The 12,369-nt window shown below is 43.7% G+C and overlaps 1 protein-coding gene across 16 annotated transcripts in view; it reads right to left on the bottom strand.

The window, feature by feature from the left end:
* LMO7 (LIM domain 7) overlaps positions 1-12,076 on the bottom strand; it is a 197,361-nt gene extending 185,285 nt beyond the window's left edge. For 7 of the 16 annotated variants that reach the window (XM_038569772.1, XM_038569771.1, XM_038569773.1 and 4 more), the window contains exon 1: positions 10,938-11,014. In XM_038569772.1, coding sequence (XP_038425700.1) covers positions 10,938-10,997 — 60 coding nt within the window. In that variant the 5' untranslated portion in view covers positions 10,998-11,014. Of the gene's footprint in view, positions 1-10,937; positions 11,015-11,311; positions 11,329-11,524; positions 11,576-11,854 lie in introns of those variants that run through there. The other 9 variants (XM_038569762.1, XM_038569765.1, XM_038569764.1 and 6 more) reach the window with 6 other exon arrangements.
* Positions 12,077-12,369: the final 293 nt, after the last annotated feature.

The raw sequence follows: 12,369 nt of genomic DNA, 5'->3' as shown, positions 1-12,369 counted from the left end.
AGTGTTATATTAGTTTCAGGGGTATAATATAATGTTTCAACAATCCTATGCATTACGCTGTGCTCATCACAGCGAATCTTGATTCCCCTCACCTATTTCACCCATCCCCTACCCTACCCAACTCCCCTCTGGCAACTGTTTATTCTCTATATTTAAAAGTCTGGAGTTTTTTTGCTATTCGTCTCTTTTCATTTGTTCATTTTGTTTATTGAATCACATGACCTTCTAGGTCCATCCATGTTGCAAATAACAAGATCTCATTCTTTTTATAGCTGTAGAATATTCCATTGTATATATACCACATCTTTATCCATTCATCTACTGAGGAACACTTTGGTTGCTTCCAATATTTGGCTACTGTAAATAATGCTACAATAAACATAGGGGTGCATATATCTTTTCAAATTAGTATCTCTCTTTTCAAATTACCCAAATTCTTTGGGTAAATACCCAGTAGTGGAATTACTGGATCATATGGTAATTCTATTTTTAATTTTTTGAGGAACCTCCATACCATTTTCTATAGTGCCCAACAAATAGTGCATTCCTAGTAACAGTACATGAGAGTTTTTCTCCACATCCTCACCAACACTTGTTATTTCTTGTCTTTTTTATTCTAATCATTTTGACTAGTGTAAGGGGATATCTCATTGTGGTTTCAATTTGTATCTCCCTGATGACTACTGATGCAGAGCATCTTTTCATGAATCTGTTGGCCATTTGCATGTTTTCTTTCTGGTTTACACTTTTAAAGAGGAATTGTGGCTGTTACACTGGAAGCAGGAAGGATGGTAGATAAGGCAAGATGTGGTCAGATACTGGATATATTTGAAGATACAGCCAACTGAATTTCTTGACAAACTAGATGTGGAGTGTAATAGAAACAAGAGTCAACAATGACTTCAAAGGTGGGACCTGAGCAAGTGGGTTAACTGTGGTGCCATTTACAAAGATGGGAAACACTGGGAGGATGAGTAGGTAGGTGATGGGTAAGGGGAGGAACTCAGAATTTTGTTGTGAACAAAGTGGGATGTGCCTATTTGACCTACAATTGGAAATCTTAAGTGTCTATCTATGCCTGTGCACATACATACCCACATACTTATACACACACATACACAGAGTGTAGGGGTTGGGAGAGAGGGAGAGAAAGGAAGGTTAGAAACATCGTCAGGAATATACATAAGGAAGTCATCAGCATATAAAAGGTATATAGAGCTGTTTATTGATAATAGGGAGAGGTTATAGACAAATCAGGGAAGACATGGAATATGAACCCAGATATACCTGAGTATTTACTGATCAAATAATTAGGAGGATTTAGCAAAGGAAAATCATAAACATCAAGTAAAATGGGAGAAAAATCCAGAGAACAGTTGAAGGAAATGCTTCAAGAAGGTAGGTATGATTGTGTTTGCTTTTAATAGATTGACAATATTTTCTTTGGACAATATGCAAATCGATTACATACCATTCAAGAAGTGAAGGCAAAATGTTTGTTTCTCTTTCCTCAGGTAGAATGAAAGACTTTAAACTCTAATGAGAAAGAATTCCAGAATCCAAGTTTATAACAAAGTTGGCAATGAGTGCCCTTCCTTGAATATTATGATATGGTGAAACAAAAGACACTTCCTTCCCAGCTCAGGCATCTAGGTCAAATTTCGACCTAGTCAAGAAGAGGAAATCTTTGATCATTGCTTCAATACTTACACATATGAAATACTAACTAGAATGTATCCTCATTGAAAACATGACATAGATTTTGAAGCACTGTACAATAACGGTCTGTACAATTTCTGGTATGTTATGAACTACTGATATGTAGGTCAATAAGAAATTGATAATTTTATAAATAGTCCTAAAGAAATTAATTAGATATAATTTATCTTCTCTAGCTCAAAGTATAACTCAATGTCATCATATAAAAATGCTTCCCTTTAATAACACTTTAAATGGTTTACTGAGCATTAATATATTCACTTAGATATACCAGGACATATAAATCTAAAGTCTGCAATTGATCAAGAATGTCCATCTAGTTTATAGAATATTTGATCATAATGTGCTTTCCAGGCACTAACATCATAAGGCAGAAGCTAAGCTGTTCTAGTATGTAGGACTTGTCATAAACAGAAAATAGCTAATCTTACTGCTTTAGACAGAAGACTGAGAGCCCATTCTCTTCTGATTTACAAATCATGTACCACGATTTACTGTCCATTGTCACCCTGAGACATTGAGTGTAGTGATTATAAGGGCAGACTGTGGAGTCACATAGCCTGGGTTCAAATCCCAACTACCACTTACTAGTTCTAGTGTTTCCCTGAGTAAATTACTTGACCTCTCACCCCTCTTTTTCCTCATCAGAGAAAATACCCGTGGGTAATCACGTCCATTACAAAGGTATGCAAGGTTAATACATGTGCCATATGTCTTGTATATGTAGAAAAAAGTACTAGCTGCTCTGACAGTTACCTTCTCTTGTAAAACCTTCATGGCAGGTAACTCACTGCCTATTCAAGTCAGCCTATTCTGGCACAGGATAGCACTTTGTTTATAGAAACAGCTTCAGAATACTTGATGCCAGAGTCTCACTGTACCTCATCAGTAATTACTAGTGTTGCCCTTTGAACCCATACAGAATTTTTCTAATCTCTCTCCTTATGACAATCCCCGCTGTACTTAAAGACAGACATAATATCTACCGCTGTATACCATCATCTCAATGCACTCAAGCACCAAACTGATTATCGTATGCACAACAGTCTTTGAGAATCCTATGAGGGAGGATTTTGCAATTTTTGGAAAGACTGTTTATGGGACTGTGCTGTGAGTCATCTGTAGAATGTGCTAATGCCTATCTACTTAGAGCAAAGTGGCAGATTGAGCATGTTAAACCTCTGTTCCCAAAGTTGTGCACAGATGACAATTCTTATCCTTATTAAGAGCTTTGAGTACATCAAAAGTGTTTTTAAAAACACACACCTAGTAATTATCTTTAGAAACTGAAGAGTAAGCACAGGTACACATATTTTATCATTTCCTCAGGCTCTAATACACTTTTGACAGTCTACAGGCTTAAGGAGATGTGCAAGCATTAATTAAATAAGCCAATCTCTTAACAGGACACAAAACATTCATTCCTTCAACAAGCATTTGAGGAACTATAGGATAGAGGACAGCAGAAACAATTCAGTCTGCAGATGGTAAGAGATGAAATTATTTTCCTACATCTATTTTCTCTAAACTAAAAGGGTTGAACAAATTGATTAATGGTGCTTTGTTTTTCTTAACATTCTCAAAACTAGAACTTTTCTTTAATTCAAATACTGTTATGTTGACAAGCAGTTTAAAAAGGTAGGAGGATGTTAAAGGAGCCAGTTAGTCTCAACAGGAGACCCTTACTAGCCACAGTGCTCCTGGCACCCAGAGAGCATGCATGCTAGAGCACTGCACGAAGGACAAGAACCAAACTGAATGAAGCAGCATACTCCCTGCCACATGCTCAGGACATTATTCACCTCTCAGCCTAAGAGAAGCTTTAAGGATTTCTGTGCTTTATCAATGGTTGTAGAAACACCGAGGTGCTCCACTTCCTCAAAATGGCCAATTATTCCATTCTTCATCTCAAAATTTTGTTGAGAATTCAGAGGGTGTATCTCCAAACAACCCAAAAAAGAAACAAGATGACTCAGGAGACACTTCCTTAACGGTCCTACCATGTCCATGACCTTGGGGACGCACTTTACCAGGCCAGGGGTCCGCTGAGCCCTTTGTGACCTCATGTTTCAACTTCTCACTAGGAGGAAACTGAATGAGTCATTTGTTAGATAAATGTTTGACATCACTAGGGATCTGAAAAGAGGAGAATAACACGCATCTTTCACCTATTTATTTAGAGAAAAAAACACAAATGACAATTTCTAATTCTGGCCAGAATATGGAGAAGCTGGGGCCCTTCTATCTCTGCTGATGGTTGCAAACCAGCACATAGCTTTCGGAGGGTAACTTGGTAATATGTCAAGAACCAAAACAATCAGGGCGCCTGGGTGGGTCAGTCAGTTGAGCGTCTGCCTTCAGCTCAGGTCATGATCCCAGGGCCCTGGGATTGAACTCCACATCAGGCTCTCTGCTCAGCAGAGTCTGCTTCTCCCTATCCTTCTGCTCCACCTCCTCCCCCACCCCCTCAAGCTTTCTCTCAAATAAATAAAAAATCAAAAAAAAAATCATTCATTCCCTTTGACCCAGTGAATCCATCCCTCTAATTGGTTCAAGGACACACCAGTTTTTAAATGTACTAGTTCTTTGTATTTCTCCCCATTTTTTTTTAATTTTTATTTATTTATGATAGTCACACAGAGAGAGAGAAAGAGAGGCAGAGACATAGGCAGAGGGAGAAGCAGGCTCCATGCACCGGGAGCCCGACGTGGGATTCGATCCCGGGTCTCCAGGATCGCGCCCTGCGCCAAAGGCAGGCGCTAAACCGCTGCGCCACCCAGGGCTCCCTATTTCTCCCCATTTTAAGAAGAGGTCCACTTCTAACTTTCAGTGCATGAGCAAGTTGGAAAGATCCAGAATAACACTGTACTGGAATCCTCCTAGTTCCCCAGGAAATACCTTGACATATGTGCTTATACCTCCTGGAGTCAGGCTATTATTATTCTAAGGGCATCCCTGTCCTGGTTCCTATTTGTGTGAATCAGTTCCTTCTCAAGAAGATTTTGTGAGCACTATTGTCTCTTACCATCCTTCTTGTCCTGGAATTTATTTTCCAAATAAGGATATTGTGTTCAAGTGACAGTAAAATGCTATATAAAGAAAAAAGGAACAAATTGACAATCAAGATATTTCTTGGCTGTTCAAAACTACACTAAGAAATTTAAGATGCCAGAAACCGAAAGGGTGGTTGCCTATAAGAGGTAGAGTCTAATGTGCCCTTCTGGAAGGGAATTTTGTTGAGTGATAAAATGTTCTACATGTTGATTCAATTGCTGGTTATGTGGTTATAAACATTGGACAAAATTCCTACAACTGTACACTTAAAATCTGTGCATTTCTCTGCATGTCAACATGACCTGAGTAAAAATAAGCTTCTCTAGGCAACTCCTAAAAGTTGTGCTATATACAACCTCAAGCTCTTGCAACAAGTTATAAATCCACAAAGTCAGCAAACGTGTTAGTCCCGCTGCAGCCTGATGTACATGCTGCGTCTCCGTCTCCGTGAGCTTGCTTGACTCCGCCAGCAGACTCAGACTGCCTCCTAAATGCTGTCACTATACATTGTGCAAATTTCCTCTATGGCAATTATGTGACAGTGGTGCTGTGTGTGTTTGTGTGTCTGCTCCTTGTGGAGCATGTCTCTGTCTGGAAGTCCAGCAAAGAGGCTAAGCATGTGGCATTTGAATCATCAAGTCCGTCAGGTGGCTGGTCCAGAGTAACACATAACAGGCATTTTCTGGGTAACAAAATAACTGAGTGCAAATCTCCATGAGGGTAAGGATTAATCGGAAGGCAGGAAGAAGAGCGACATGACTCAGGAGCAGGGCTGGAGGAGAGGAAAAAGCACTGGGTAAATAGGCAAGTGCACACCAGCACCCAGATGAAGGCACATCTTGTAGCTGGTCCAGACCAAACAACCCCCAAGCAATGAACTCAGCTTTAGACACTGAAGCAAGTTTCCACTGGGAGAAGAAATAAATTGTGCTCCTTAAAACCCTATTTTTAAATTTTGTTAAAGCTGTAGCCTTCAGACTGTACTTTTATTCCACATTTACCAGGGACTATGTCAAATCCCTGAAATAGATACTGTTCCTGCCCTCGGTTAGCTCCTTGTCTAATATGGAAAAATGGATAGAATTATACCATGGTGTGCAAAAAGAAAGATCTAGAAGAGCGACAGAGGAGAGGAGGGAATGGGTGGAGTGGAGGTGTGCTGGTTCGGAAAAGGCCCCACATAAAGGTTGATTTTAGTCCAAGCCTGGGGGACTGGAAAGAAGTCATGGGTATTAGGTAAACAAGGAAAGACCAACTGGCTCCTTTTACCTCCTCCTTCCTTTTTAAACAAGGAATAATCTGAATTCCATGCACAATAGCCTGAAGGTGAGAAAACAGCTTCCTGTGGGTGGGAAAACACAAGCAAGGATCAGAGAGCACTAATCACTTTGCAGTCTGCCTGTCACTGAACAGGCACAACCATCATGGGAGGTTCAACAAAGAAAACTGAGCCCTATGGCATTTAGGTCCCAGAGCCAAGACCTGAACCGTGGTTTGTTCCCAATACTGTGACGGTTTTCCCTTTTTAAATTTTTTCCAATTTCATTGAGATATAACTGACACACAGTTCAGTATACATTTAACATGTACCACACGATGACCTGACATGCATATGTTGCAAAATGCTTGCCACAAAAAGTTAACATCTCCCCATATAATTACAGAAAACATTTCTTTACCTTCCAATGAGAAATGTTAGGAGCTACTCTCTTAGTAATTTTCAAATATACCATACGGCAGTATTGACTATAGTCACCATGAATTAGATTAAATAGTCAAAAGGTACAAACTTCCAATTATAAGACAAATAAGTACTCCGTATGTAATGTACAAAACAGTGCTCTTAATCTCTATGCTATCTGGCAACTAGGCAAACAGTTACAGAGAAAAGATTAAAAAATAAAAATAGATATATAGGCAGAGATGAGATTGTAAAAAGCTGTAAACGCTATCGTATGCTTCACGGTGCAATGTAAATAAAGATTGTGGACTTTAGGGGAACCTATGTGGCTCAGTTGGTTAAGTGTCTGACTTCAGCTCAGGTCAGGACCCCAGGGTCCTGGGATCAAGCCCCATATTGTGCTCCCTGCTCAGTGGGGAGTCTGCTGCTTCTTTGCCCTCTATGTGAGCTCTCTCTCTCATAAATAAATAAAATCTCTAAAATAAATAAATAAATAATAAAGATTGTGGACTTTAAAATCTTTTCATGACTCCCAGAGAAGGAATTAACAAAATCAGGTTTTTATTTTGAAAAAATAATTTCGGCTGCAACAGGTAGTATAAGAATTATTTCCTAACATTTAAATTTTTAAATAAATTTTTACCATCATAGTTATTTCCAGGTTTGATATCTGTTCATTGAAATTATACATAACTACCAGAAATGCTTTTATGAATTCAGGAACATTTTCAAATGGATGTTTACATCATTCTATATACATCTGAAAAGCCACAGCACGAGTCCATGAAACCCTCATTTAGTCCACAGATAATGCTTGTGTGCACTGAGGACTCATGTATCCCGAGTAAACCCTTTCAAACTAGACCACAGGTTGGAAATCACTAGCAGAAAGGATATGGTTTACAGAGAAAGAGGAAAATCACTTAGAAAGATTTAGGGGTAGGCAGAGAAACAGACTAATTGAAGTAAGTGAGTAAGGAGTCATATTCCTATACCAGGTTTGGCAATGAGCTCAACTTGGCATCCTCAGGTCCTTCTGCAGGGTGACAGTGATATGGAAAGAATCAAACTCAGAGATAAGAGGAAGCACAGGTGAGCAAGGAGGTGGGGAATGAGGTTAGCTTGTTCCCACTCCAACCATACTGTACTTACTACTGTATTTAAACTTCAACCCAGACAGCAACATTAACCCACAGATTGTAAACACTGACTGTGACCAGCCAATGCAATGAGTGATGGATCCAGTTTTCAATCTTATTGGTATTTTGTCAATTTACTACTAAGGCTTTTTAATGCCCCAAAACAGAGAGACAGAGGTAACTGTTAGGTATAGAAAATTAGAAGGTGCTGCAGAAGAGGTCTAAAATTAGAGGGTCTGGCAGGCGATTTCTGCTTCATCACCCACCCACTCCGTGACCTTGCTAGAGTCAGGCTCCTCTCAGCCTCTGTCTTTAAACTATTACATTATTTGGCTTTAAACCAGTGTTTAATCATAAACCAGCTCTGCTACATTATTAATATTCCAAAGAGCACTTCCAACCAGATAATAATCCAATATCATCATGTTGAATTAAAGGGTCACATGACCACATTTGCTTTAAGTTGAAATATTATACTAACCCTAAGTATACATACATTTCTAACCATTTAAGCACAATTTAAACTAGTCATAAAATTTTAATCCCTAGAATAATAACCACTAGTCCTTGCCTCGCCCTTTTTCCTCCTCCTCCCAAAATAAAATTAATAAAACTTTAACTTTGGTTGTGGGAATAATACATCAGCTATTTAAAATCACAGGGAATAGAAATGACAAGAACATACTAACATGGACACTAGCCATCATGCAAAATTTTACAAGGTTATTGGAGTTTCTTGACCTTGGGATAGTCAAAGCTGCAGCTGAGAATGAAAACAGCAAAGTATATTATAAACATATATGTGTTTATATATATGAATGACCCACATAGGCCTCAATATATGTAGAGAAAGTATGATAGGGAACGTGGAGCAAGAATATTAGCAAGTAGAAGAAAGACACCATAATCTTCCTCACTTTCCAAAATGTTATAAAATACACTCCAGGATTAATATTTTATCTTTAAATTAGGGGTTCCCAGAGTTAAGAGGCAATTGTGGTAACAAGGGAGTCATCCACTCTGCATCTTTTGGCAAGAACAAAATTTTAAAATATGTGCTTTAGTTGTAAAGGCGAAGCTAAGAAGACACATAAATTGGACACTAACTGGAGAAATAAAATAAACCTAACAGCGAGCCCATTGCTGTCATTTTGAATGTCTTGGGCGTCTGAAAGTATACATGAATATGTAAATTATTCACATATCTTCAAGGAACATACTGCCTTGCTTCCAGTGGCACTAGGAAAAAAATGAGGTGAATTTTAATCTCATGAACTATATTATGATGATATGTCAAAGCCTTTAGATAATGTGTCTCTCTGTTAAAGATGAACACATTTAGATGAAATGGATGAGAGTGGGAAGATAAGCACATGGACCACGCACTCTGATATCTTTTATTGCAACACACTTCCCTCCAGTTTATTAGATGCAAATTTCTCACAGAGAGCCTACACAACCATGAGAAAGCTAAAACAAACAAGGAATTTTTAGATTTCCAAAATCTGTATACTAAAAAAGAGAAGTGTGAAATGATCCATATCCAGAGATTTCCTGAAGGAAATACACAGCATGCAGATACAAACTCCACATAGAGGAGTCCTCATATTTCTTCCCTTCTCTCTCCCCCATCCCCACCACTCAAAAACCAAAGGACAAGTTTAATTGCTTTCCTAAAATTATGCAGCACAAATACTACAAATGGAAAATTACCTTTGGACGCCTTGGCTTTTCAAAGTTTCTGAATGAGGGAAGTCATTTCTCTTAACTGCATTGCTGAAATTTTTCCACTCTCATTTCAATTCAAAAATACAGTGTTTATTCTCTCAACCTCCCCATGCCCTCCCCTCACATCCTCCTCCTCCTCCCCTCACACCTTTCTAAATCACCTTCAGACTAGTTCAAAGTTCATTCCAAAAAGGACACCAACAGCGAATTTCTTGACGGCTTCTCCCCCACTTTCTAGTGCATAATGCTACTCACATCTCACATTTCTTTATTTACTGTTAGAAATGTAACACTGAAAGTTTATTCTCCTTTTCCCCACATATGTACATTTGTTTCTTTAGAGACAAAGGAATTATGTTTAAACACTGTGTGCTTTGGGATTTTTAAATGGGTTGTTTCCTATGGAATAACCTTTAAACCAAATTTGCATTTTTGACTACGTTGAACAAGCCCGCACGTGGCACCAATAACTTCTAAAAAACTGCAAGGCTAGTGTAGGCAACAATTTTCTAACAAGAGGTTGCTCCGAATTCACATCTGCTCTGAATACTTCCCTAGCGTCATCTTTTTCATCCAGTGGAAAAATGGATAGAAGTCCTGGTGTAACCATTTTTTTATAATTTTTATTTATTTATGATAGCCACACAGAGAGAGAGAGAGAGGCAGAGACACAGGCAGAGGGAGAAGCAGGCTCCATGCACCGGGAGCCCGACGTGGGATTCGATCCGGGGTCTCCAGGATCGCGCCCCGGGCCAAAGGCAGGCGCCAAACCGCTGCGCCACCCAGGGATCCCCTGGTGTTACCTTTTTATAGATAAATGTAACCTTAAGGCGTCATGAAGAAACCTCCTCGAGACCATCTGCATTTCGGTGGAAATGGAAGATCTCTGGGGGCACAGCTGGGAAAGTAACTGCCCTTCAGTGCGTGACCCCCAGGGGACCTTGGTCTCAGCAATGCCGACTTTGAATAAGTGAAAACCCTGACTTCCATCCCGGGCTCCAGAGGCCGCGCGGGAGAAAACATCTCCCCAGGTGCGCCTCGAGTGTCTAACCTCGTCCGGCCGCCCTCCCACAACGGCGCCGTTAATACACCGCCTGCAGGGAAGAGCCGGGCGCCCGCAGTAACGACCCCCGAAGGGCCGCCCGTGCCCCTGTGCTGACGTGGTCTGGCGCACGGGGATGTGCGGTCCCCAAACCCAAGAGGGCGAGCGCTCGACTCTGCCCTGGCAGAGGGGCTCCGGGGGAAGCCAGCGAGCCCGCCGCGGGGGGAGCAGCAGCACGAGGCTTGGCTGGACTTTGTTAAAAGACAGAAGCAGGGGGATCCCTGGTGGCTCAGCGGTTGGCGCCTGCCTCTGGCCCAGGGCGCGATCCTGGGGTCCCCGGATCCAGTCCCGCGTCGGGCTCCCTGCATGGAGCCTGCTGCTCCCTCCTCCTGTGTCTCTGCCTCTCTACCCGCCCCCCCTCTCTATCATAAATAAATCTTAAAAAAAAAAAAAAAATAGAAGCAGCAAGAGTTGCAAAGTCCCCCAAATTGCAAACCAACCCGCTTCCGCGCGCCAGCGCAGGTCCCGGGAGGAGGCCCGCAAACTCGTGCGGAAAAGAGTTAAGGGCACTCACCTCCACCCATCTCTGGGCCTCGGCGAAGGCTACCGCGCAGTCGGCCCCGGGCTCCTCCATCCCTTCCAGGACTAGGACTAGGGGCAAGAGGGAGAGAGAGGAAGGCGCGGTGAGGGCGGTGAGGGCGGAGGGCCGGGGTCCCGCGCGCGTCTGGCCCTAACGCCCCGCCTCTGCTCGAGCCGCGAGGCGCCGGGGCTCTCTTTCCCCCTTTGTTGCGCTCCGCAGTTTGGAAAAGTTTCGAACCCACAAGGACTTGAAGACGTGGCTGCCTCCCAACTCCTGAAAACGACCCCGGGGCCCGGCCACTGCGGAGACCTCGAAGGTCGCAGCGCTGCGGCCGCCGCCCTCCCCGGAACCGGCCCGCCCCAGCCCACCCCGAGCCGCGGAGTCGCCGCTTCCGTCCGCCTCCGCCCCCCGCCCCCCCGGGGCTCCCCGGGGGGCTCCCGGCCGCAGCCGCCCTTGTGGGCAGACCGTCTGGGCCAGGGATGCCACCGAGCGCCAAGGCCACGCTCCGGCTCCCGCGGCTCCGCCCGGAGGGGCTGCGCCCCCGCGCCCGCGCCCGCAGCCGCATCCTCCCGGTGCCCTGCCTCCTGGCCGCCGTCCTTCTCCCGGCCCGGCTTAGCGACGCCCCCTCGGCTCGCGGCCGCCCGACCCGCCTGACATACCAGGAATAGCTGCACACAATTGCACCTTTCCGGGCCAAGAAACTTCCCCGGGGAGGAGCGCGGCCCGCAGTGACGCGCAGCGCCCGCCCCGCCGCCCTCACCTGCGGCCCGAGCCCGCCGCGCGCGCCTCCGCCAGGTGCGTGGCCTCCCCCGCGGGATCCCGGGCCCTCCTGGCGGCAGGTGAGGGCAGCGGCCTGAGCGCGCGCCGCCCATCCCCGCCCCCCCCCCCCACACACACACACACACACTCACCGGGCGGGCCCCCGCTCCGCCCCGCTTCCAGGTGGGGGAGATGGAAGGCACCTGCCTCTCCAGCCGGGTGTCTCCGCGGAGGCTCGGGGCGGAGGGAGGCCTCGCATTTCTCTCCCTCCCTCGCCCTGAGCGTCGCGGAGTAAGGTGACAGGTATTCGGAGTCCCCGGCGGTCCTGCGTGTGTGCGCAGGGCTGGAGGGTCGGAAGCTCATGGTTCGGCGTATGGGACTTCTTTTCCCACAAAAATCAAATCTTTGGAAAGGAACGTGTTCATTGGTCTAGTCTCCCTGGGACCTCGCGTGATGCTCCTGGAGCCCTATTCAGGCCACATGTACACGACGTCACCTTTGAAGGAAGGTGAAGATCGGTTCTTTCTCCTGTAAAAGAAACAAACCCTTATTTTTTTTTTTTTCTGGTTGATTGATGTCGTTTTTCATCATAAACAAGCACAGAGCAGGAGACTAGTATAATGAATAGCAGAAACGTAGCATCTATATTTAACAATCATTTGCATTT

The sequence above is a fragment of the Canis lupus genome, chromosome 22, assembly GCF_011100685.1.
Source record: "Canis lupus familiaris isolate Mischka breed German Shepherd chromosome 22, alternate assembly UU_Cfam_GSD_1.0, whole genome shotgun sequence".
Lineage (NCBI taxonomy): Eukaryota > Metazoa > Chordata > Mammalia > Carnivora > Canidae > Canis > Canis lupus.
This window is presented reverse-complemented; position numbering and strand designations above follow the sequence as displayed.